This window comes from Malaclemys terrapin, chromosome 15 (assembly GCF_027887155.1).
Source record: "Malaclemys terrapin pileata isolate rMalTer1 chromosome 15, rMalTer1.hap1, whole genome shotgun sequence".
In the NCBI taxonomy this organism is placed as follows: Eukaryota; Metazoa; Chordata; order Testudines; family Emydidae; genus Malaclemys; species Malaclemys terrapin.
In genome coordinates, this window is record NC_071519.1 from 9,599,200 (window position 1) to 9,624,924 (window position 25,725).

The 25,725-nt window shown below is 63.0% G+C and overlaps 1 protein-coding gene across 3 annotated transcripts; it reads left to right on the forward strand.

Moving 5' to 3' along the window:
* On the forward strand, positions 1–25,415 carry LOC128822967 (phosphoribosylformylglycinamidine synthase-like). 3 transcript variants are annotated; one of them, XM_054004883.1, is made up of 29 exons: positions 1–113; positions 888–1,029; positions 5,966–6,101; positions 6,539–6,644; positions 6,964–7,150; positions 7,552–7,657; positions 8,168–8,308; positions 8,523–8,647; positions 9,010–9,138; positions 9,951–10,082; positions 10,490–10,618; positions 10,902–10,975; positions 11,627–11,783; positions 11,896–11,957; positions 12,643–12,804; positions 15,377–15,496; positions 15,757–15,888; positions 16,760–16,990; positions 17,632–17,812; positions 18,335–18,418; positions 18,664–18,819; positions 19,066–19,185; positions 19,528–19,673; positions 19,917–20,127; positions 20,270–20,361; positions 20,452–20,566; positions 20,958–21,116; positions 21,290–21,442; positions 23,822–25,415. In XM_054004883.1, the coding sequence occupies exons 2-29, from the start codon at positions 897–899 to the stop codon at positions 24,142–24,144; spliced, it is 4,002 nt and encodes a 1,333-aa protein (XP_053860858.1). In that variant the 5' UTR covers positions 1–113; positions 888–896; the 3' UTR covers positions 24,145–25,415. The 3 variants fall into 3 exon arrangements, with proteins under 3 accessions (XP_053860858.1, XP_053860859.1, XP_053860860.1); XM_054004884.1 differs by having other exon boundaries at positions 22–52; XM_054004885.1 differs by lacking the exons at positions 1–113; positions 888–1,029; positions 5,966–6,101; positions 6,539–6,644 and having other exon boundaries at positions 6,999–7,150; positions 8,197–8,308.
* The last annotated feature ends 310 nt before the right edge of the window (positions 25,416–25,725 follow it).

Consider the following 25,725-nt stretch of genomic DNA (forward strand, 5'->3'; position numbering starts at 1 on the left):
ACATGGCGGCGGGGAGCGCTCTTACCTGGCCGAACCGCACCGCAGTGATGACGTAGGAGCGGCGCCCGCAGAGGCCGGGCGGGGCCGCTCCGCGCGCGAAGCGGTTTCGACCCGTTAGTGGCGGTTGGAGCCGTGCGGCGGGCTCTCGGGGAGACTCTGACGCGCTGCTGCCCCCCCCCCCCGTCCCCTGGGGCCTGGCCCGTGGGGACCCTGCCCCGCCCCTGCCCCATAGCAGCGGGGCGGCGTTGAGACACGGCCGGGATGGGCGGGCGCTGGGGGGGCGTGTGGGGGTGCAGTGGGTACTGTGTGGCTGTGGAGGGGGAATAGGGGTGTATGGGGGGCGCTGTGAAGGTGCAAGTGGGCGCTGTGGGGGTGCAGTGGGGGACACGGGGGGGAGTGGGGGCGCTGTGTGGCTGTGTAGGGGTGCTGTGGGGGGTGTATGGGGGCGCTGTAGTTAGTGTATGGGGGTGCAGTGGGGGGGTGGGGGTGCTGTGTGGCTGTGTAGGGGTGCTGTGGGGGGTGTATGGGGGCGCAGTGGGGGGGTGGGGGTGCTGTGTGGCTGTGTAGGGGTGCTGTGGGGGGTGTATGGGGGCGCAGTGGGGGGGTGGGGGTGCTGTGTGGCTGTGTAGGGGTGCAGTGGGGGGTGTATGGGGGAGCTGTAGTTAGTGTATGGGGTTGCTGTGGGTGTGTGTGGGCTGTGGTTAGTGTGGGGGGCGCTGTGGGTGGTCTACGGGGGGCGCAGTGGAGGGGCACTGTGTGGCTGTGTAAGGGTGCTGTGCGGGGTGTATGGGGGCGCTGTGGTTAGTCTATGGGGGTGCTGGGGGGCACTGTGGGGGGGGGGTGTGGGGCGCTGTGTGGCTCTGCGCTGACCCTGTTCCTCACCACAGGGCCCAACCATGGCGGTGCTGCACTACTACCAGCGCCCCGGGGCGGAGAGCGTCCTTGTCTCCCTGCTGCGCTCGGCCCAGGCGGTGCTGGGGGGCGTCTGCGCCCTGCACAGGGAGCTGTGCTACAACGTCAGCTGGACAGGTATGGGGGGCCCTGCCTAGGGCTGGGCGGGGGAGGCACATGGCCGGAGCAGGGTGCCGGGGGGGGGACGGACGACAACAAGGTTTCTTGAAGCAGCTAGTCCGGGTGGGGCAAGTCTGAAGAGCGGCCAGACTAGGTCAGAACAAAGGTCCGTCCAGCCCAGCGTCCGGTCTGCCGACAGCGGGCAGTGAACAGAGCAGCGCGACGATTGAATCATCCATCCTGCCTCGGCCAGTCCCATCTTCTGGCACTCACGGGTTTAGGGACCCCCAGAGCATGGGGCAGCCTCCCTGCCCAGCCTGGCTAATAGTGACAAGGAAATGGGAAGGTGCCGTCCCAAACGTGACATGCCTGCAAAGCTGCATGGAAATGTTAAAGACATCGCAATAGAGGCTCAAATTAAATGTATGTCCCTAAATTAAAAAACATAGTTAGGGGACCAAAAAAGTGTCACAGTGGCTAAACAACAAAGTCAAAGAAGTGGTTAGAGGCAAAAAGGCATCCTTTAAAAACTGAAAGTCAAATCTTCCGGAGGGAAATAGGTGAATAAATCTGGCATGTCACGTGTAAAGGTATAATCAGAGAGGCCTCAGGCCAAAAAAGAATTTGAAGAACAATGAGCAAAAGACACAAACTAACAGCAAAAAAAAAAAAAGGAAGTACATCGGAAGCAGGAAGCCTACGAAACAATCGGTGGCTGCTGGAGGTGGTATGGGAGCACTCAGAGGATGAGGCCGTTGCGGAGAAGCTAAATGAATTCTTTGCATTGGTCTTGACTTCAGAGGATGTGAGAGATTCCCACACCTGAGCCATTCTTTCCTAGGTGACAGATCTGAGGAACTGTCCCTGGATGAGGTATCAGCTGAGGAGGTTTTTGATAAATTTAACAGTAATAAGTCACCAGGACCAGCCGGTATCACCCAAAAGTTTTGAAGGAACTCAGATATAAGATTGCACAACTACTAACTGCGGCATGTAATTTATTGCTTTAATTAGTCTCTGTACCAGATGACTGGAGGGGAGCTAATGGGATGCTGATTTTTAAAAAAGGCTCCTGAGGTGATACCGGCAAGTACAGGCTGGTAAACCTAACTTCAGTACCAGGCAAATTGGTGGAAACTCTAGTAAAGAACAGAATGATCAGAGCGAGATGAACACAATTTGCTGGGGAAGAGTCAACATGGGTTGAACAGGGAAATCATCCCATCGATTAGAATTCTTTGAGAATGTCGGCCAACACGGACACGGGGGATCCAGCGAAGATTGTGTTTGGACTTTCAGAAAGCTTTTGACAAGGGCCCTCACCAAGCAAAGCAGGCAGTCACGGGATAAGTCATGGGATCGTCTCATGGCTCAATAAGTGGAGAGAGGAAATAGGGTACGAATAAAGGGTCAGTTTTCAGACTGGAGAGAGGTAAATCGTGGTGCCCCCCAAGGGTCTGTATTGGGACCAGTTCTGTTCAACATATTCGTAAATGATCTGGAAAAAGGGTAATTCAGGAGGTGGCAAGATGTGCAGACGATACAAAATTATTCAAAATAGTCGAGCCCAGAGCTGAGTGCGAGGAGTGACAAAGGGATCTCACTGAACTGGGTGTGGAAAGTTGGTAGAGCTGCCGTTGCGGCTATTCTTGGAACCCCGATGTCAGCTGCAGTAGCAGACTGTGCAGCATGTTAATTCAGCAGCGCTCGGTGTTAGTCATAAGAGACACTAGAGACAACCAGTGCAGCTGCCCCAAACAGCTCAACACCCCTCCCCCACCCCCCCGCTGCCAGCAGCCTCCCTCTCCCGGGAAGCAGCAGCCTCTCGGTGCAGCTCCCAGCTGTTCCGCTGCCTCTCCCTGCCTGGGGAAGCTCGTGGCTCAGCTGCTCCACAGGGAGGGAGCCCAAACACATCATGTGATTGAGCAATCTGGGGGGCATCTCACCCCACATTCCCCCCACCCCCTCCCCACTTCACTTACGAGAAAGACCACAGGCTCGGTTCAGTGCCGAAGGAGCTCAGGTAGGTTTATTGTTGATGAAGCCCCGTACTAGTGCCCTGGCTCTGTGGTGACCGGTGCACTAACACAGGTATGCCCGCGACAATTGTACCAGCTCAGTCAGGATGCTGTCCCCTCGGCTGGACGCAGACGCTGTTCCTGTGACTTTGATACAAACCAGTTAGGTATTACGCTCCAGATGTTATTAGTTACCACCCTTCTCCTTGTACCTGCTGCTTTGAACAAATCATTTGTGATGGGTTCGGTCACAGAGCCCCCCCCTTGGGACTGTCACCGGATGTGCTGAATTTTCCTCTGAGCCCGTTTTCCCTACCAGCTTGGGACTCCAGAGCCCTGCCCTATTGAATCAGACACACAAGCCTGCTGCAACACAGACCCAGGTCTGGTCCATACCCCCAAAGCTGCAGACTCTAACCAAAAACTGCTCAGCAGGTCACTTATCTCCAGCACCCAGACACCTAGTTCCCAATGGGGTCTAAACCCCAAATACATCCATTTTACTCTGTATAAAGCTTATACAGGGTAAACTCATATATTGTCCGCCCTCTATACCGCTGATAGAGAGAGATGCTCCTCCAGGTATTAATCACCTACTCTGGGTTAATTAATAAACAAAAGTGATTTTATTAAGTATAAAAAGTAGGATTTAAGTGGTTTCAAGTAATAGACAGACAGAACAAAATAAATTATCAAGCAAAACGAAACAAAATACGGAAGTCTAAGCCTAATACATTAAGAAACTGAATACAGGTAAATCTCACTCTTAGAGATGGTCCAATCAGCTTCTTTCTCAGACTAGACTCCTTCCTAGTCTGGGCCCAATACAGAGCCATCCCTACGCATACGCAAAGTCCACAGCTGCATAGGTCACCACATTTCCTGGTGCCCTGTGCAGCTGTGTACTGCTCCAGTCCCAACTCCGCCTCTTCCCACCCTTCTCCACCCCTTCCCCAAAGCCCCTGCCCTGCTCAGCCCCGCCTCGTCCTGCCCCTGCTTCAGCCCAGCCGCGCCCCCACTCCACCCCTTCCCCTAAGCCCCTAGTCTACTCCGCCCCGCCCCTGCTTCGCCCCAGCCATGCCCCCACTCCCGTGAAGACAGCCACAGGGCCGGGCCTGCACTCACCAGCGGTAGGAAGTGCAGCGACCCGGCCCCAGCCACACTGCCGGTGAGTGCTGGGGGGGCGGTCACCCCCTGCCCCCTAAGCCAGCCCCCGGCCCTATACCCCTTGTTAGTTCCAGCAGGCATCTTAGGTGAAGAGCAGGGGATTCCACATGACTGGCACCCCCTTTGTTCTCTTCCATCCCCTTGTATAGCTTTGGCACAAGGGGGTTCCCACCCCTCCTTCCAAATGGAAAAGCACCAAGTTTAAGATGGATTCCAGTATCAGGTGACATGTTCACATGTCCTGTGAGACTTCATTACCCACTGGCTGGCACCCAGGTATACAGAAGGCTTGCAAGTAAACAGCAATTCACAACCAATTGTCCGAGTCAACGGAAGCCATTAAGATTCTTAACTGCCATTAATGGCCCACACTTTGCATAACTACAATAAGACCTCACAGTTATATTTCATATTTCTCATTTTGGATACAAGAGTGATACATGCGTACAAACAGATTGACCACACTCAGTAGATTATAAGGTTTGTAATGATACCTTACAAGAGACCTTTTGCATAAAGCATATTCCAGTTAGATCATATTCACACTTATAAACATATTTTTATGAAGCATATGGAATGCAATGTCACACCATTCTTATCCATTCTACTGTCAGTCCCTCCTTATCTTAGAAGCTACTTGAGAACTCTGTGTGTTCTTGCACCATCCTCTTGGGTCAGGTGTGTGCTTTCTTGGATAGCCAGTACCTCGTGTGTTGTTATTTTGCCAAGGCCCGTCCTCCTCTGGTTCACAGCCTTTGGGTCACACTGTTAGTCAAGCCCAGGGCTCCAGCGAGGCCTAAACTGGGTGACTGAGCATCAAAATGGCAGGTGAATTTCAGTGTTGATAAATGCAAAGTAATGCACATTGGAAAACATCATCCCAACTATGCACACAAAATGATGAGTCTAAATTAGCTGTTACCACTCGCGAAAGAGATCTTGGAGTCACTGTGAATAGTTATCGGAAAACATCCACTCAACGTGCGGTGGCAGTCAAAAAGCGAACAGAACGTTAAGAACCGCTAGGAAAGGGATAGATAATAGGACAGAAAATATCATATTGCCTCTATATTAATCCATGGTACGCCCACACCTTGAATATTGCAGGCAGTTCTGGTTGCCCCATCTTAAAAAAAAAAATAAAAAATTAGAATTGGAAAAGGTACAGAGAAGAGCAACACCAATGATGAAGGCTATGAAACAGCATCAATGTGAGGAAAGATTAAAAGGACGGGGACTGTTCATCTTGGAAAAGAAAGGGTTATGAACTCATGACTGGTGTGGAGAAGCTGATTAGAGAAGTATTTACCCGTTCACATAACACAAGAACCAGGGATCACCCAATGAAATGAACAGGCAGCATGTTTAAAACCAACCAAAGGAAGTATTTCTTCCCCCAACACCCAGTCAAACCCTGGAACTCTGCTGGGGTGTTGTGAAGGCCAAAAGTAGAACTGGGTTCAACAAGGAATTAGCCCATCAATGGCTGTTAGTCAAGGTGGTCAGGGTCACAAGTCCCCTAGCCTGTGACTGCCAGACGCTAGGACTGGACGACAGGCTGGGTCACTCGACCATCGCCCTGTTCTGTTCCTTCCCTCTGAAGCATCTGGCACCGGCTGGTGTCAGAGACCGGACACTGGGCTAGAAGCACCATTGGGCTGACCCAGTCTGGCCGTTCTTATGAGGCTGGGAGTGGACATCAGATCCCATGGGGGCTCCCCTCAGCCCCACTGCCTGCTGGGTAACACAGCTCCATTCCTCCCCTGCAGGCGCGTCGCCCCCCAACCCCCAGGAGACCCAGCTGCTGCACTGGCTCTTCGGCTGCCCCTTGGAATCCGGAGACGTTGCCACAGAGTCCTTCCTGCGCCCAGCGCCCACCGACCTGCTGATAGAGATCGGGCCACGGTGCGTCCCAGGGCTCAGCAGGGGGCTCCGTGCCTTGGGGGTGGGGGGGAGTTGAATAGGGGGTGCTGTGCTGCAGGGAGCAGGCCAGGGGCTCAGCAGGGGGTGCTCTCCCCAGCAGACAGGGCTGGCCCCAGTGAGGTGCTAGGGGGCGCTGTGGGGCCAGGAGCGGGACAGGGGCTCAGTAGGGGGCGCTCTCTCCTGGCAGACAGGGCTGGCCCCAGTGAGGTGCTAGGGGGCGCTGTGGGGCAGGGAGCGGGACAGGGGCTCAGTAGGGGGTGCTCTCCCCTGGCAGACAGGGCTGGCCCCAGTGAGGTGCTAGGGGGCGCTGTGCTGCAGGGAGCGAGGTGGAAGGCTTAGGAGAGGGTGCTGTGGAGTGGAGGGGCAGCTGTGGGGCTGGGCCTGTCACTCCCGGGACTGTTACCCCTTTCCTGGCGCAGGCTGAACTTCTCCACGGCGTTCTCCACCAACGTGGTGTCCGTGTGCCGGGCCGCGGGGCTGGGCTGCATTGACCGTGTCGAGCGCTCCCACCGCTACCTGCTGCAGGTGAGGGGGCATGTGGGACCCCTGGGAACAGGGTGGACGACACCTGGAGGATGGGGGGGGGCACACAGCACTCGGAGTGGGTGGAGGGTTCCAGCATTGTGGGGTTAATGGAGCTCTGTGGTGGGAGGGAGTTCCTGGGCCACTTGCTGCCCCCCCTCCCCAATGCCCAGATCTCCAGGTGGGTGAGCTGGGGAGGGGGTGGCTTGGTCTGTCTGTCTCCCCTTCCTGGTCTTAAGGGGGGGCAGGTGATGGGTCTCCTTTCTCACCCTGAGGGAGGGGCCGCTGCTCCCTGTTCTCACCCCTGTCCCCTCCCTGGCAGTGTGCCCAGCGCCCCACGCCCCCCGAGGAGGACGCCCTGGTGGCGGTGCTCAGTGACCGGATGACAGAGCAGAGCTTCAAGGAGCCAATCCGCAGTTTCGCTGTGGCCGCCCGCCCTGCCCCCACCTGGGATGTGGATGTGCTGGCGGGGGGCCGCACTGCGCTGGAGAGAGCCAGCCAGGAGCTGGGTATGGGGGCAGGGAGATCTGGGGCGGGGAAGAACCTGCGTATGTGGGGAGGGTCTGGGCACTGAGTACCAGGACTAATACGGGAGGTTGGGTATCATGGGAGTCGGGGGGGGCGGGGGGATGGGCTGGGCATGGGGAGCTGGGTATGGTGGGAGGGGGGGAGTGGCTGAGCACACTGCAGGAGTTGGGGTTGGGGGGTGAGATGGGCACCCCGGGGTTGAAGCTGGGGCTCTGCAAGGTGAATTACTGGGGTGGGGTGAGAGCTGTGGCTGACCCAATGTCCCAGGCAGCCCGGGTTCAGGCCCCCCGATGTCCTGTGGGGGGGTTTCTGCCCACCATGGAGAGTGCTGGGGGTCAAAGGTGTGTGCCCCCCCTTCCACCCTAACCCCCTTTTCCCACAGGCCTGGCCTTCGACTCCTGGGACCTGGATTTCTACACTGATCTCTTCAAGAGATTCGGGCGCAACCCGACCAGCGTGGAGTGCTTCGACCTGGCCCAGTCCAACAGGTACCGGCCCCGAGTCCCTGCCCTGGGCCCGGATGGGAGCCGGCACCCCCTAGACGGGGGAGGCCCCTGCCCCATTTCCCACCCTCCTGAGCCACCCAGTCCCTGCCCTGGGGCCGGATGGGAGCCGACAGGCCCCGTGTCCCATTCCCAGTCCCCTGAGCCAGCCAGTCCCTGCCCTTCGGCTGGATCGGAGCCAACGCCCCCTAGAGCGGAAAGGACTCATGTCCCATTCACCTCCCCTCTGAGCCAGGGGCCAGATGGGAGCTGGTGCCCCCTCATACAGGACAGGCCCCATGTCTCATTCCCAGCACCCCTGAGCCAGCCAGTCCCTGCCCTGGGGCCAGATGAGAGCTGGCGGCCCCTATATGGGACAGGCCCTATGTCCCATTCCCTGGTTCCCCCTCAGTCAGCCAGTCCCTGCTCTGGGGCCGGATGGGAGCCACACCCGTCTAGAGGGAAAGCACCCCCCCCCCCCCGTGTGCATGTCTCACCCCCATCCCTGCCCCCCAGTGAGCACAGCCGACACTGGTTCTTCAAAGGGCGCCTCCTGGTGGATGGGAAGGAGATCGGGGAGTCGCTGTTCCAGTCCATCATGCGGACCCAGGAGAGCAGCAACCCCAACAACGTCATCAAGTTCTCAGACAACAGCAGGTGCCTGCCTGGGACCCCCATCCTTGGGGCTGGGAATGGGGCTCGAGCTGACGGCCGGGGTTGGATTCAAACTCTCACTTCCTCTGGGCTAAGGATGGGGTGGGGCTCTGTGGCTGGGGGCCACGGCTGGGATGCTCTCCCCCCCCACCCCCATGGAGCAGGGATGGTTGTGGGGCTCCATGGCTGATGGCCGTGGCTGGTTCTCTCCCCTCAGTGCCATCCGGGGCAGGGCCGTGTGTTCCCTGTGGCCCCGCGACCCGTCCCGCCCCAGCCGCTTCGAGAAGAGAACGTCGATCCGGCATGTCATCTTCACTGCAGAGACCCACAACTTCCCCACGGGTCAGTGCGGGGGTAGGGGGCTGTGTGTGCAGGGGAATATCTATGTACGGGGGGTTCTATCCATGGGGTGGGATGGGGGTGTGGCCAGGGGGCTGTGTGGCAGTCTGCAGGGGGGACATTGGGGGAAATCCGGGGTGGGGAGAGTGAATGTGAGGGGATGTCTGTGGGGCAGGGGTCTGTGGGGGAGGTAGTGTGGCTGTGGGGTGGATGTGTGGGGGATGGCAGTGCATGGGGTTATGGGCTGTGGAGGGGTGGATGCCACACGCTTTTCCTGCTCCCCCATGCGCATGGCACTCTGGGGTGTGTGTTTTGGGGATACCTAGGAGGGGTGTCTGCTGGCTCTCACCCCGTCTCCTCCCCAGGGGTGGCCCCATTCAGCGGCGCCACAACGGGAACAGGCGGGCGGATCCGGGACGTGCAGTGCACGGGACGTGGGGCCCACGTCATCGCCGGCACGGCTGGGTACAGCTTCGGAAACCTGCACATCCCTGGTGAGAGCAGGGGGGCCCCACTTCCCCCCAGCCGCAGCCCCCCTCCACCACCGGCCCCTCCCCTTCCTCCGGCCCCCCATCTCCCCCGACTGCAGCGCCCCCCCAGGTCACGGGGGCCCTCCTGCCCCTGGGAGCAGGCCCCAGGACACTCTCCCTCCAGCCCTGAGCCCCTCCTCCACCTGGCCATGGGCCTGGGACCCTCCACTCCCCACCCTTGGACCCCCCTTGACCTCGTCTTTACAGCCCCGACTTCTCTTGCCCGGTGTTTGTCTGTAGGAAATGCCTCCTGGAGCTGGCTCAGCCCTTCTATCTGTTCGCCCCCTGCCCCCTTTCCTTGGCACAAACGCGGCGATTTCAGGCTGCAGAGCTCGTCACCTCCCTTATCCTGCCTTCCGCCCCCCCTGCCCCCAGCCAGCCTCCCTAGCCGCCCTCCCCTGTGCCAGCCCTGCCCCCCAAGGGCTACACCAGAGCGTGCCCGGGACCCTGCATGGCTCTGCCACAGCAGGTATCTTGCAGAGCAAACAGATCAATCTCCTCCTTTTAACCCTGTGGTTGGGAGGCAGGGTCTTCTCTGGGTTATTCTCTCCTTCCCACCAGCTGTGTCTCCGCGGCGCTGCCTGCTGGGCTCCTGCTCTGGTCCTGGTCCCAGGGCGCTGCGGCTCGTCCAGTGCCCGGCTTAGCGCAGGTTCAGAACCCGTCCTTCCTGGCCAGCCCACCACCACCTGAGCCGTCCGGCTGCCTTTTACACCCCTTGGGGTTGGGGCCCCCGGCATCCAGGTTGGCACCCCCTGACCGTCTCTCCCTGCCCCCAGGCTACCCTCTGCCCTGGGAGGACCCGGCATTGCCCTACCCCCAGAACTACGCCCACCCCCTGCAGGTGGCCATCAGGGCCAGCGATGGCGCCTCTGACTACGGCAATAAGTTTGGGGAACCTGTCCTGGCTGGTGAGTGTTGGAGGGGCCGTTCTGGGGGGTTGGGGGGACCCATCCTGGCAGGTGGGGGCTGAGCCGTATCTTCACAGGGGTGTGCTCCTGAGTCACCCCATCAGCTGCCCTCTTGCTCCCCCCTCAGAAGGGGACCTGCCTGGCCCTCCCCTGCCCTTCTGGGGTGACCAGGAGGCTGTGGGCTCTAGTCTGTCCTCTGCTGGTTGGGGATGTGCCTGGCTCCGGGGCAGGGGTTGGGGAGCACAGGAAGGGGATGCGCCTAGCTCTGGGGTGGAGCAGGGTGGTGGTGGTATATAAGAACCTGGGCAGGGGAAATGCCAAGCACTAAAGGGCCGTGGTGCCCAGTGGGGAGGGGCAGAGTGATTGGCTGCGGGGGTGTCTCTGCTCTAACCCTCCGTCTCGGGCAGGGTTCGCCCGTTCCTTCGGCCAGCAGCTCCCCAACGGGCAGCGCCGCGAATGGATCAAGCCCATCATGTTCAGCGGGGGGATCGGCACCATGGAGGACATTCACATGCGCAAGGAGCCCCCCAAGCCTGGTGAGTACCCCCCAAACCCTCCCCCTGCCTGCAAAGCACCCCTCCCCCACCCAAGCCACTACCCAGTAAACCCCTCTGCCTTCCCCACCCCCCATACTGCAGTTCCCCCCCAGCCTAAGATCTGCTCTGTCCTGCCTCCCCCACACCCCATGTTGACTGGGAGCAGCCATCTGGCCCCAGGTCTCCCCCCCCCCCCTTTGCGAGGGGGGGCGAGGGAGAGGCAGTGCCCCGCCATGGGGCTGGGGTAGGTTTTGTGGGGTCTTACTGTTCACTCTCCCTCCAGGAATGCTGGTGGTGAAAGTGGGGGGCCTCGTGTACCGGATCGGAGTCGGGGGGAGCTCAGCCTCCTCCATCCAGGTGAGTGTGGAGGGGCCCTGGGGGGGGCAGGGACAGAGGGTTTCCCTGTGGGCGCTGGGGGGCGGGGGGGGATCAGCAGAGCCCTGGGCAATGCCCCACCCCCACCCGCTGCCTGTACTCTTACCCCCCCCCCAGGGACATCTCGCCCCATCACTGCTCCCATTCAGCCCTGACCCCAAGTTACCCACCTTTCCCCTCCCCCGCCCCCAGATATAGTGTGGCCCACTTGGCCCCCTCCCACAGTGGGGCCTGCCCCCCTTAGCCCTGGCCCTGTGTTATCCCCACCCTGCTACATACCCCCCATCAACAGTGGGGCCCACGCAGCCCTCGCCCCCATGTCTGTAGTGGAGCCTGCCCGGCCTCATCCCTATGTGACCCCCAGGATGCCCCCAATTCACTTCCCAATGAGGCCCAAAGTCCTGTGTGCCCAGCGCTGCCTGGGCAGTGCCCCCACATGCTCCCCCCAGCCTGAGAGCAGGGAGCAATGGGGGGCATTGGGGCTGTGTTGGGATGAGCCCTGTCCCCCCCCCAGAAGCAGGGGGACAACACCGGCAAGCTGGATTTGGGGGTGCTGCTGGGAGGATTAGGCTGGGGGGGTTGGGGCTGTATCAGAAGGTTTGTGTCGGGTGACCTCCCCCCATCTCCCACCAGGTGCAGGGGGACAACGCCAGCGAGCTGGATTTCGGGGCGGTGCAGCGGGGGGACCCCGAGATGGAGCAGAAGATGAACCGGGTGCTGCGGGGCTGCGTGGAGAGAGGGAAGGCCAACCCCATCTGCAGCCTCCACGACCAGGGGGCCGGGGGCAATGGTGAGGGGGGGGCAGGGCCAGGAGTGGTGGGTGGGGGATCAGGGCCTGGGTGGGGCATAGTGGAGAGGCCGGTGCCCCAGCAGTGGGTGACTCTTCCTGCCCCGCCCTCCAGGGAACGTGCTGAAGGAGCTGAGTGACCCAGCCGGGGCCGTGATCTACGCCAGCCGCTTCCAGGTGTGTGGGGACCCCCTGACTCCCATGCCAGCTGCTCCCAGGGGTGTGGGGACCACCTGCCCCCCATGCCCGTGACTCCCAGGGTTGTGGGGACCCCCTGCCCCCCACGCCAGCTGTTCTCAGGTGTGTGGGGACCCCCTGCCCCTCTGCCTCCCCATGTCAGCTTCTCCCAAGGTGTGGGGACCCCTGTCCCCCCAGCCTGCCCCATCATACCAGCTGCTCCCAGGGGTGTGGGCCTGTCCCAGTTTCAGCGTAGCTGGGCATGACCCCATGGCTCCACCACTCCATACTAGGGGTGGGGCTGCAACCCCCCCGCAATCTACCAGGACTCTCCCCTCTCAGAGGCTGGGCCCAGCTGTTGCCCCCATCCCCAGTGTTCGGTTCTGGGGAGCTGTGGGGACTCACCCCCATGGGGCTGGCTGCAGCCCTGCCCCAGCAGAGCTCCGGTGTGGGGCTGCCAAGCAGGGACACTCCCTGCCCCCAGCCAGCGGCTCCTGGGTGTGTGGGACCCCGATTTCCCCCCAGCCCCCAACCTCAATGTATGGCTGCTCCCAGCCCCTGTCCCCACCCTGTCCGTCGCTCCTGATTATGTGGGACCCCCCACATCCCTCCCCCTCCAGCCCCTTCTGGGTGTGTGATCCAACCTCCTCCCCTCCCCCCTCACTGACACCCATGTACCCCCCAGCTGGGGGACCCCACGCTGAGCGTGCTGGAGATCTGGGGGGCCGAGTACCAGGAGTCCAACGCCCTCCTGCTGCGCCCCACCGACGTCGCGCTGCTGCAGCGCCTGGGCCAGCGTGAACGCTGCCCCGTGGACGTCGTGGGCACCATCACCGGGGACGGACGGGTACGGGCGCCGGTGTGGGGGGGATGGGTCGGGGCTGGGGGCACAGGGCTAGGGGTGGGCAGCCGGGAGCTGCATGCGATGATGGCTTGAGCCTAGGGACAGGCAGCTGAGGGGGGACTGGTGTGTGGGAGTGTCACCGAGTGTGGGGGAGTCAGGGCCCTGCACCCACTTCCTGCGATTGTGACTCTCAGCCAGGCAGTGACACAGAAGGTTTATTAGCCGACAGGAGCCCAGTCCAACACAGAGCTTGTAGGTACAGACGCAGGATCCCCGTCAGGTCCCTCTTGGGGGTTGGGGGTGCCCCCCTGTCTTCCCAGCCAGCTCCAAACTCACACCCCTTCCTGCTGCCTCCCCCAGCCACCCCCCGGCCCCTCCTCCAGCCTTTGTCCAGTTCCCTGGACAGAAGGTGTCACCGGCCCCAGCACCCTCCTGGGCGCAGGTTACACAGGGCGGCCGCCAGCCTTTACCTCGGGGCCCTCAAGTCTCATCCCTCAGTGAAGTCCCCCTCTTATTTCCCACCCCCGTCTAGTACTGGTGCAGCACCCCGGGAAATGAAACCACGCCCCGTCTTAGCAGAAGACAGTTAAACCCCCATGCCCCATTTCCAGGTTAATGCTCCCTACTCCATTGCAGGGAGATGGGCCTAGGTCCAGGACTTGTGTGGGGCGTCGGGGGGGGGGAGGGGGAGGGAAATGGCTGGGCCTGGGAGATAATTGGGATTCATGGGGGGGAGGGGGGGAGGCCTGGGTCCAGGAGTGTGGGGGGAAGGTGGGGCCTGGGCTGGCACTGGTGGGTGGGGGTTAGGGCCCTGGAGGAGGTGGGGCCAGGACTTTTGTGGGGAAGGGTGGGCTGGGCCCCAGGGGGGCAGGGCTCGCATGGGCAGACAGGGCACATGGGCTACTGGAGGGGTGTCGGTTCTGGCTGGGCCTGATGGGGTTTGTGGGGGGAGGCCGAGCCCAGGGGGGTTCATGGGGGGGACGGCATCAGGGCTCAGTGGGTAGGACTAATGGGGGGGGCCTGGGTCACTGGGGTTTGGTGCATGCGGGGTTTGAGCCGGGGGTGGAGTTGGCGTGCGGGGGCTGGCTCTGTGGAGCGGTGCCAGGGTGGGGTTGGCTGGGACTGGGGGGGACACTGGGGGGCTCTGTGGAGAGGGGGTTGGTGTAGCACAAAGGATGGGACGGTAGGGTTACCATATCTAATAAATAAAAAAAGAGGACCCTCCACGGGCCATGGCCCCGCCCATTTCCCCACCCCTAGCCCTGCCCCAACTCCGCCCCTTCCCCACCCTAACTCCGCCGCCTCCTCCCTCCCACTCCCAGCCAGGGGGAAAGGGCTGCCCCAGTGCTACCCGCTTCAGGGTTTGCCGGGCAGCCCCCAGACCCTGCGCCCCCAGCCGGCGCTTCCCCAGCGCAGCTGGAGCCCGGGAGGGGAAGCGCCCAGCCGGGGGCGCAGGGTCTGGAGGCTGCCCAGCAAACCGTGAAGCCGGTAGCGCTTGGGCTTTGGGCAGCCCCTATGCCTCCGGACCCTGTGCCCCCAGCCGGGCACTTCCCCTCCAGGGCTCCGGCGGCTCTGCGTAACTTACACTGTATAAGTTACACAGAGCCGAAGAGGAGCAGAGCCCCCGCAGCTGGAGGCTCTGCTCCTCTTAGGCTCTGTTTAAGAGCCGGGCTGCCCGAGCGCTACCGGCTTCGGCCAGCCCCCCTGCTTCCAGACCCTGCGCCCCCATCCGGGCACTTCCCCTCCCGGGCTCTGGCGGCGCAGGGTCTGGAGGCACGGGGCTGCCCGAAGCCGGTAGCGTTCAGGCAGCCCGGCTCTTTAACAGAGCCGAAGAGTCGGGGAGGAGCAGAGCCGCCATTTTCCCGGACATGTTCGGCTTTTAGGCAATTCCCCCCGGACGGGGGTTTGACTGCCGAAAAGCCGGACATGTCCGGGAAAAAGAGGACGTATGGTAACCCTATGGGACGGGGATGCTGTTAGCAGAGATGGGGCCGGGAGGTGGGGAGAAGGGGGTGCCACAGGATGGGATCTCAGTGGGGCAGAGGAGGGGGTGGACACAGGCTGGTTGGGGTGAGAGGGGGCTGGCAGTGGGGTGGGAGCACCCCCAGGCAGCACCTTCCCCCCTCCCCCGCCGGAGAACCCGTGGTTCCGGCATGGCCCTGCACGTCTGGATACTTGGGGGGCCGGCCCCCTGCAAGAGGGGCCCCACGGCGCTGCTGACCAGGGCAGCTGGCTCTGATGCGGGCCCCAGAATTGCAGCATAGCCATGGGGCTCAGACTGGGGGGAGGGTCCCAGAGCCAGGCTCCAGCCCGAGCCCGGTGACTACCCAGCTAGTTGTAGGCCTGAGGCCAGGCTCTGCCCCAGCTGTGCCCCAGCCCCTCACTCCAGCCCCTTGGGCGAAGCCCGAACTCCCCGCCTGGGGGCAGGAAGCAGGCATCCCTACGGGGCTGGAGGTGGGGCGCTAACCGCTAAGCTTCCTGGCCCTCCACACCCCCAGCGCACCGGGGCATAGGATGGGGGGCTGTGACTCGTCACTGACCCCCCCCTCCCATGGGTTACCTCCCCCCCCCTCAGATTGTGCTGGTGGACGACCTGGAGGCCCCAGTGACGGACATGGCGCGGGTGAAGCCCAGTGGGAAGAAGATGCCGGTCGACCTGCAGCTGGAGGGGGTGCTGGGCAAGATGCCACAAAAGGTACGGGGGAGCCCTGGGGTCACACCCACAGATCCCCCCAGCCTGCCCCCCCACGGCACCCTCTGCTGGGAGAGGCCAGGGCTGGAGTAGCCAGGAGCTCCCCCCACAGACAATGCCCCCACCCAGCCCACCGTGACGCCCCCTGCTGGGAAAGGTCAGGGTTGGAGTAGCCAGGAGCTCCCCCCATAGATGGTGCCCCCCCCCGATCCCCACAGCGCCCCCTGCTGGTTTAACTCATGGATTTCCCATCTTTTCTCCAGGAATTTGTCTTGTCCCGCCACAGCCCAGCCCTCCGCCGCCTGTGCCTGCCCCCTGGGCTGAGTGTGGAGGACGCCCTGGAGCGGGTCCTGCGGCTGCCGGCCGTGGCCAGCAAACGCTACCTGACCAATAAGGTACCAGCCCCCACCCCTGCCCCCCGAGGGTGTGGCCCAAGTGAGCTCCTGACCCTGTGTCTCTACCCACCCCCATCAGAGGGTTAGTGCCTCGTGCCCCCTGCCACTTATCTCTGCCCCCTGGGTAGCAGCATCCCCACACCTGATCCTGTGTCTCTGCCCTCCCGAAGGGGAAAGTGCACCGAGTCCCCGGGCGATGCTCTGGAACTGCTCCCCACAAAGCCAGGCAGGACTCTGGGGAGCCTCCTCTCTCGGAGCAGACTGTCTCCAGGGCAAGAAGCTTCCACATTCCTGGGTCTGACCTCGGAGCATTCAGCCTCCCCTGCCCCACCGTGCGCTTCCCGCCCGGGCGGGGTCCTGGGGCAGCCAGAGCGTCCTGTCCCCCAACTCCGCAGCCAGACGTGACTCCATCTTGGGGGAGGGGAGCCCAGAGCCAGGGCTCTGCCTTACCCCTGCGCCCCAAGCCAGCCAGACCGACTCCTTCCAGCTGCCGGGCCCCTGCCCGGCCCGTTGCTCCTCCTCCGGCAAGAGTCACCTGGTCGCATCCCCCTCCGGGGCTCAGGTTGCGAAGGGGCGGCCACAGCATCCCTGCAGGCAGCTGGAGCAGCCCCCAGACAAGTCACATGCACTGATTCCCACCACCTAGACACTGGTGCAACACAGGGAAACTGAGGCACACACAGTGTTCATGCAAAACAGTGAGGCTCACATACAACATAAGGGAGAATCCCCACTACGTCACATCCTGCACCCTGACCCCATGTCTCGGTCGTCGTCCCGTGGGGGGTTAATGCCCCACGACCCCCGGCCCCAGCTCTCTGCTCCCCACCCCAGAGGGGTCCTGCCGCCCTGAGCCGTGTCCCTGTGGCAGGTGGACCGGTCGGTGACGGGGCTGGTGGCCCAGCAGCAGTGCGTGGGGCCCCTGCACACACCCCTGGCCGACGTGGCCGTGGTGGCTCTGTCCCCCTTCGAGACGGTGGGGGCAGCCACGGCCCTCGGGGAGCAGCCGCTCAAGGGACTGATCGACCCGGGCGCGGGGGCCCGGCTGGCCGTGGGCGAGGCGCTCACCAACCTGGTCTTCACCCGCGTCACCGACCTGCGGGTGAGTTGCCCTGTGGGCCGTGGGGGGGAGGTTGGGGTGCTGGGGAGGTCTACTTGGGGAGGGGCTGGTCTGTGTCTGACATTTCTAATCCTCCTCTGCACCCCTTCCCCCCCAGGACATGAAGTGCAGTGGGTATTGGAGGGGGAGGGGTGTCATGGGGCTGTATGGGGGTCCCATGTCTCACCCCACTTTATTCCCAGGATACGAAGTGCAACTGGATCTGGATGTGGGGTGGCATGGGGTTGTGAGCTCATGTGGCTGAGTCTCTCCCCCCTCCCGCTCTGGGACGTGACGTGCAGCAGGAACTCGGGGGGTTGTGGTGCAGTGGGGTGGTTGTCAAGCTGTCGGGGGACCATGGCTGACCCTTTTCGACCCCCAGGATGTGAAATGCGGTGGGCACTGATTGTGGAGGCTGTGGGACAGCCATGGGGCAGTGTGGGGTGGGGGGGGAGGGGGCAGGGGCTGTATGGGGGCCCAATGGCTGACACCCTCAGGACGTGAAGTGCAGCAGGCATTGGTTGTGGGGGCCCATAGAGCTGGGGCTGTGGGGCAGTGCGGGGGGGGGGCGCTATGGGGCAGTGCAGGAGGTGGGGGGCATGGGGGTTTATGGGGCTCCGTGGCTGACCCCCCAGTCCCCTCAGGACGTGAAGTGCAGCGGGAACTGGATGTGGGCGGCCAAGCAGGCGGGCGAGGGTGCGGCTCTGGTGGACGCCTGTGGGGCCATGTGCAATATCATGGCCCAGCTGGGGGTGGCCGTGGACGGGGGCAAGGACTCGCTCAGCATGGCGGCCCGCGTGGGCACGGACATCGTCATGGCGCCTGGTGAGTGTGGGGGTGGGCTCTGCCCCTTCGCCCTGCCCCAGCAGCCCCCCACTCCAATCTCTGTGGGCCCCCTCGCACCTCTGTCTCCAGCCCCCTGTGTCCCCAGGTCCCCCTCCGACAGACCTCCACCCTCCCTCGGACCATGCCCCATGGCAGCCACGTAACCTCTCCACGGTCAGCAGGCCAGGCATCTGTCCATGGGGAAACTGAGGCACACCACCAGATGCCTCATCTCCCATAAACCTTCTCTGTTAGAGGGGTGTGCGCACGAGGGCCGCCTCATGTCCATCCCCAAAGCTACTGCTCCATGCGCCCTCTGACCCCACTGCAGCCAGTCTTCACTCCCACATCCACCCCCCAAAGGGCCCCGATTCATCCCCTGCAGGTGTCCTGGCTCTCTTGCCCCCGGGAGCCCCGAGTCCTGCCCTTCCAAGCTATCCTGGCCCCCCAGACTGTCTCCTTCCCCCGCCCCCCCCCCAAGCTAGCTGGACTCCCCACTGACCCCATCCCTTCTCCCCACAGGGACATTGGTCGTCTCCGCCTATGCCGTGTGTCCGGACATCACGGCCACCGTCACACCCGACCTCAAGTGCCCCGATGGCAAAGGTGAGGGGCGGGGGGCTGGTTGAATCAGGGGGGCGGGGAATGGGATATGGGGCCTTTCCCCTCTAGGGGGTGCTGACTCCCATCCGGTCTCAGGGCGGGGGGCTGGCTGGCTCAGAGAGGTGGGGATTGAGGCACAGGGTCTTTCCCCTCTAGGGGGCGCTGGCTCTGATGTGCCACAGTCCAGGGACTGGCTGGCTCGGGGGACCCTGGTGTCCGGCTCTGACCCCATCTCTCTTGCCCTGCAGGGGCCCTACTGTACGTGGAGCTGTGCCCAGACCGGCACCGGCTGGGGGGCAGTGCCCTGGCGCAGTGCTACTCCCAGCTGGGGGATTGCTGCCCAGACCTGGAGAACGCGGACACCCTGGCAGCCTGCTTCCGCCTCACCCAGCAATTGCTGCAAGGTGTGTGTCCGTCCGTCCGTCTGACCCTGCCGCCCCCTGCTGGGGGGGATGGGCCCTGCTCTGGGGCTGTGTGTGTTGGGGGGTGCCCCTGGGGCTGGAGGGGGAGCTGGGTGTGGGCCCCCCTAGGGTCTGAGGGGACGGGCTGGGGGGTGGAGTGAAGCTGGCATGGGTGCCCGTCGGGGCTGGGGGGGAGATGGGGGGTTGGGGGGACCTGTCCCACCCGGTGCTGTCCCCTCCCCCCGCCAGAGTCGGTGGTGAGCGCTGGGCATGACGTGAGCGACGGGGGGCTGGTGACCTGCCTGCTGGAGATGGCCTTCGCCGGGAACTGTGGGCTGCAGGCCGAGCTGGTTGCACCCGGGGCCAGTGGTGAGTGGGGGGCCCTGCCCCGAACCCCACAACCTGGTGGTAAATGCGGGACCCCGTCCTGAAGCCCCGTCCTGAAACCCCCAGCCCGGCGGAGAATGGAAAACCGCACTGCAAACCCCCTCCCCAAATCCCCACCCTGAACCCCGCAGCCCAACAGGAAATGGGGGACCCTATCCCATAACCCCTCCTCAAACCCCTACCCTGAGCCCTCCCAGAGCCCAGTGGTGAGAGCCTGGACCCCTCCCCCACAGGGCCAATCTCATTGACCACCTCACACGAGCCCCCCCCACTTAGATCCCCCAGTTCTCCCCCCCCCTCCAGCTGACTCCCCTCCCCCCCCAGCCCTAGAGGTGCTGTTTGCCGAAGAGCTGGGCCTGGTGCTGGAGGTGCCCAGCGCTGTAGCAGGAGACGTCTGCAGACGGTACGAGGAGGCTGGAGTGCGGTGCCTGCCCATCGGGCACACGGGCCCCCTGGGCCCCCAGTCCCTGGTGAGTGGGGCTGTGGGTCGGGAGTGAGGGGTACCCCAGAGCTGGGGGAGCCCGGGGCTGGGAGAACAGGAGGCTGTGGGTTGGGAGTGAGTGGCACCGGCAGAGCTGGGGGGAGCCCAGGGGGCTGTGGGTTGGGAGTGAGGGGCACCGGCAGAGCTGGGGGGAGCCCAGGGAGCTGCGGGTCGGGAGTGAGGGGCTGGAGTGCCACTGTCCCCCCAGCTGACGCCCCTGTGTGCCCCCCAGGTGCGGCTGCGGGTGAACGGGCAGGAGGAGCTGGCGCGGCCCGTGGGTGAGCTGCGTGCCCTCTGGGAGGCCACGAGTTTCCAGCTGGAGCGGCTGCAAGCATCGCCTCACTGCGTGGAGCAGGAGGAGAGGGGGCTGGCGCGACGCCAGGGCCCCACCTTCACCCTGACCTATGACCCGGAGGTCAAGCCCCCGCTGCAGTGCCAGATGGGTGAGGGCCGGGGCCCCTGGCGGGAGGGAGGTGTGGGAGGGGACATCCCCAGGTCCCGGGGTGGGGGTCGGGGCTCTCTGCCCCAGTGGGGGTGCCCCGAGCCCAGCCAGGCCCTGGTCTCTAACCCCACCTTTGCCCCCAGCCCAGCCAGGCCCGCGCGTGGCCATCCTGCGCGAGGAGGGCAGCAACGGGGACCGCGAGATGGTGGCAGCTTTCGTTATGGCGGGGTTCCAGGTGAGACCCCCCCCACCCTGAACCCTGGAGTCCTCCCCCCACACACACACCCCGCTCTAACCACTAGCCCCCACTCCCCTCTCTCCCCAGGCCTGGGACGTGACCATGCAGGACCTGCTCACAGGAGAGGTGACTCTGGAGTCGTTTCGCGGCCTGGTCTTTGTGGGGGGCTTCAGCTACGCGGACGTCCTGGGGTCTGCCAAAGGTGAGACCCCTGTACCTGAGCCAGCGTCCCCCCCCCACCCCGTGAGCTAGCCAGTTCCCCCCTCATCTCCCCTGAGCAGGCGTTTTCCCCTCCCCCTTTCACCTCCGCAAGCCACCCAGTCCCCGCCCTGGGCCCGGTTGGAAGCCGGTGCCCCCTAGAGGGGACAGGCTCCGAGCCCCATTCTCCGCCCCCCTGAGCCAGCCAGTGTCTGCCCAGGGGCCAGATGGGAGCCGGTGCCCCCTAGAGGGGACATGGCTGTGCCCCATTCCCCACCCCCCTGAGCCAGGCACTCCCCCTCGGGGGCCGGATGGGAGCCAGTGGCCCCTAGAAGGGAAAGGCCCCGGGCCCCATCCCCCCAGGTGTCTGACCCCCGGTGTCCCTCTGTCTCCAGGCTGGGCAGCTTCGGTGACTTTCAACCCACGGGCACAGGCCCAGTTTGAGGCGTTTCGCCGGCGAAGGAACACGTTCAGCCTGGGCATCTGCAACGGCTGCCAGCTGATGGCGCTGCTGGGCTGGGTGGGGGGCGAGAGCCCCCAGAGCGACCCCAGGGGTGAGTGGGGCTGGGGGGAGGGGCCTGTCGGTGGGCTGGAGGGATTGGGGAGGTGTCAGGGTGTCTGTGGGGGAGATTTGGAGGGCAGGTGTGGTTGGGTTAGGGGCAGTGTCTGGGGGTATCGGATGGGGCGTGTTTCTAGGACAGGGCTCACTCGGTCTGTCTGTCCACAGGTGGGGCTGTCTGTCCCGGGGTGCTGCTGACCCCCAATGATTCAGGCCGGTTCGAGTCGCGGTTCGTGGCGCTCACCATCGAGGAGAGCCCGGCAGTGATGCTGCAGGGCATGGCTGGCTCCACCCTGGGAATCTGGGTGGCGCATGGAGAAGGTGACAGCTCTGCTAGGGCTGGGGGGCTGCTCGCTCCACCCCTGTATACACAGCCCCGTGCCCCACCCCAGAGGCAGCTGCATCTCAGCGCTGGGCGAGGGGTCCCTGTAGAACCAGCCTCTGTGCCCCACCCCAGAGGAGTGGCTGAGGGGTCCTTCCCTAATATGGTGGGAGGGGTCCTTGCCCTGGTCTTTCCCCCCCCACACTTTCCCCTCACGTCGAGTGTGTTTCTCCGTCGAGCCATGGCCCTGTGCGTGTTGCTCTCGAGGTGATGACTGGACATGTCTCTAAAAGCTCTGATCTGGGAATGATTAGACCCGTGTGCGGTGCATGAGGCTGGGAAACACTGCCTGCCGCCAGCCTGGAGCCTTCACCTTCCCGTCACGCTGGACAACCTGACACTAACAACGTCCCTGCTGTGCAGAGACGCTGTCGCTCTCTAGAACGGGTGCAGTCGCCCCCGTGTCCCCATCTCGGTGGTGCCCCTTCCGGGGTGCAGCTCCCCCTGGCAGAGCCTCGGCAGATGCTTCTCCAGAGACCCTGAATGGGAGCCCCGTCACTCGGCGGTTTGGAGCGTCTGTCACCGAGCTCGTGGGACCTTCTCTGTGAAGCAGAAATACCTGACCTGCTCCCAGCAGCCCAAGACGGGCACTTCAGCAGGGACGCATTTCTAGTCGCACACTCAGAGCCTCTGATGACTGTGTTCCCCGTCCCTCTCACCACGAGTCTTGGGGAAGATTCGAGAAAACAATAGTGATCCTCATGGATCCCACGCAGCCAAGGTGGATCTGACCCATCGGCATTCCCCAGGTGTCTGTATGGACCATCTCCGCAGGGATACAGCTTCCCTAAACTTCTCCTAGGATGCTCTTGGACGTCCACCTGAACCAGGTCATCCATCACCTGGTGTCGGGGATCTGCAGGGTCGGTGCTATGGCCCCATCTTTGGAGCGGTCTCCAGGAGGCCCCTGTCAGTGTGCCAGACCCCCTAGGGCAAGCCAGGCCCCTTCTCCACCTGCTTAGGCTGGACCCGTGGGCCTTTAGTCCCCCTCACCCCCCCCCCCCCCCGCTTGCCCCCCTGAGCTCCAGTCAGTGAGTCCCACCGAGGCAGACCCGAGGGAGACTTGTGCATGGGTTTGCAGTGACGCTCACACAGCGGGTTTGTTAGCCAGCTGGCTCACAGCAATGCAGCCCTCCGGGTAGTTAAAGCTTCGTCCATCCGGGTGACTCCGGAGCCCAGCCATGCTGTGGGGAACCCCTGGGTTCAAGCACTGTCTGTCTCTCTGTCTGGGTCCAGCCGAGAGCCCCGACTCCTTTCAGCCCCCAACTCTTCTCTCCTCCCCCGACCTGTCCCATCCTTTGATCTCCAGCTGGGAAAATGCTGTCTAGCCTCTCCAAGGAGAGGTGAAGGAGTGTTCATCTCCCTCTGGGTCGCTGGTTGCTTGGTTTCGCTGTCCGGGCCGTTGTATTTGCCTTTGTCTTCTCAGATGTTCCATTGATAGAGGGGCGAAGGCCCCCCTACAGCTTGGCGACACCCCCAACGAGGTCCCTCAGCCGGCCCTGAGAGGAAACAGCCCTTTCCTACCCCACTGGGTCACATTGCAGCATAGAGGGGAAACTGAAGCACACATTGGCTTCCAAAAGATTGCCAAATATTCCAGCTTCATCATGCCTGCCTTCTAGCCAAAGCCATGTGCCACCAGAGCGCTCCACTCTCTGGATGTCTGACGAGCCTTAGTGTCCCCTCTGCAGAGAACGAGATGTAGGCGAGGGGAAGCGAGCTCCTCGCAGAGACTTGCAGTGAATTTCAGGCTACGTCCTGCCTGCTTGACCCGCCCCTGGGCTGCCATGGTAGCTTCGCTCCGGGGTGTGTCTGTTGGAGTCTGGTTCCCTGCCTTGTACAGTAGCTGGAGCTCTTGGAGAGGACGATCCCAGAGTGTCTTCCCCCACCCACTGTCCTCCCCCGCCGCCATGGGTCCTTCCCCCAGAGGGTGTTTGCCAAGCAGCTCTGTGCTCGCCTCAGTTCGGTGCAGGAGAAGGGCCAGACGCTGGACACAGCTAAGGAAAATCCCCCGTCTCAGCTCGTGAAGGGCCTGCCCAACTTGAGTGGGGCACGCTGGGGTCCGCCCAACTGGGAGAACCCCCGTTGCTGTACCAGGCAAGCAACTGGGCTCCCCACGCCCTGCCTTGCAGTGCTGGCCATCTCGACAGTGAGAGAATGTGGGGGGCTTTACCTGCCTCCCCGTCCATGCCCTGCCCCAGCTCACATGCGGTTTCACACTCCCGAGGCCATAGCGGGGTATGGAGGCAGTGGCCTGTTCTGGAGGGTGTCCTGCGGGGGGCTCTGCCCGTCTCACCCCCTCTTTTCCCCTGCCCCAGGTCGGATGCGGTTCCGCTCCCCCGAGGTGGAGGCTGCAGTAACGTCAGGGGGATTGGCCCCGCTGCGCTACGTGGATGACCAGGGCCAGCCCACCCAGGAGTACCCCCTGAACCCCAACGGCTCCCCGTTGGGCATCGCCGGACTCTGCTCGCCCGACGGGCGCCACTTGGCCATGATGCCCCACCCCGAGCGCTGTGTCCTGCCCTGGCAGTGGGCCTGGATGCCGCCCGCCTGGCGCCGCACCATGGAGGTCTCACCCTGGCTGCGCATGTTCCAGAACGCCTGCGAGTGGTGCCTGCGCCACCCCGAGGGGGAGTCCTGACTGCGGAGACCCGGGCGCCAGCCGGATCTCAGATCCAAAGGTTTGTCCCCGGGCCAGGACCGGCACTAAACCCACCCTGGTGTTATCCGGTGTCTGATGGGGGGAGCATGTCACCCCACCCCCTCCACCGTGACCCCATACTCACCGTGTTTATGAGATCATGCTAGGGGGGCTGGACGGTGCCCTCGTAAAAACGCCCCCGTCCCGCAGTGTGACTTCATATGCACCGGGCATGCAAGGTCAGAGTGTGGGGTGAGGTCATGGCTGGAGGGGGCGGGGTTTGTGAGAGAGAGGTTGCACGGGGGGCGGGGTCACATGAGGCGGCAGGTCCACACTGTTCCCAGAAGGTCCTTAGCCCTGACCCCTACAGGGCCAGCCAGACCCGGCGTGGAGATCTGTCTGCAGTTCCCCTTCCTGGCCACTGGGGACAGACTTGAGGAGGAACAAAAGCAGGGGTGTGAGGTGGTCAGTGGGTGAATTGAGCCGGGGGTGTTGGGGGGGAAGGCAGGTTTGGAGAGAGCCTGGGGAGGGGGTCAGTGAGGAAATTGAGCCGGGGGACTGGGGGTAAGGATGGTCCAGGAGGAACAGGGCAGGAGGAGGTTGGGGGGTTTAGTGGTGGCCCCTGTGAGGGGGGAGCGACTGTCTAAGCAGCCCCTGCTTGCTGGTTAATGGGTCTGGGGGCTGGAGCCCAGAGGAGAGGGTGGGCCTGCGCCCCCCAGCAGACCTGGGGAACGGTGTGTGGAACTCCCACGCATGGGCCAAGAATGTCTGAAAGCCCCGGGGGAGACGGGGAGGTGAGGAAGAGAGTGAATCGGAGGGGACGGCTGAGGGGGCAGAGTTGGGGGGGCGATGGACAGCTAATGCCATTGCTGTAGATCAAGGGTTCTCAAACTGGGGGTCGTGAGGTCATTACATGGGGGGTCACGAGCTGTCAACCTCCCTCCAAACCCCGCTTGCCTCCAGCATTTATATTGGTGTTACATATATTAAAAAGTGTTTAATTTATTGGGGGGGGTCGCACTCCGAGGCTTGTGCTGTGAAAGGAGTCGCCAGTAAAAGCGTTTGATTCCCACTGCTGGAAGATTTCAGCCGTTGGATACTCAGCAGAGAATCCCTCGCAGCACAGCTGGTGCGCGCAGCCCACTGGGAACTGCAGCCAAGTCCGGGAAGAGAGACGCGGCCTTGGCCTGCTGCTTGCTGTCAGCCACTAGCAATGCAGGAGCCCCATTCCCTCGTTTGCCGTGGGGCGCTATAAACACAGCTGGCCCAGCTCCCTTGCCTCCGTTCTTGTTTCTGCGTCACGGCGAGATGCCTGAACCCGCCAGGTCTGCGCCCAGCCCCAAGACAGGGACCAAGGCCGAGAAGAAGATGGACAAGAAGCGGTGCAAGAGCCGCAAGGGAAGTTACTCCCTCTACGGGTACGTGGTTCCCCCTGACACCGGTGTCTCCTCCAGGGCCAGCGGCATCACAAACCCCTCTGTCAGTGACAAGCTGATGCACTGAGAATGGCCCAAAGCCGAGCAGAGTTAGACGTTACAAAGGAAATTCAAACCAGGGAAAAGGTTCTGTTGCCATATAAAT

Bases quoted from the DNA above. Each gene is read 5' to 3' on its own strand.
- LOC128822967 (XM_054004883.1), top strand. From the start codon at position 897: ATGGCGGTGCTGCACTACTACCAGCGCCCCGGGGCGGAGAGCGTCCTT. The intron at 6,102-6,538 runs GTGCGTCCCAGG...TTCCTGGCGCAG, and splicing joins CTGATAGAGATCGGGCCACG to GCTGAACTTCTCCACGGCGT. The intron at 11,958-12,642 runs GTGTGTGGGGAC...TGTACCCCCCAG, and splicing joins TCTACGCCAGCCGCTTCCAG to CTGGGGGACCCCACGCTGAG.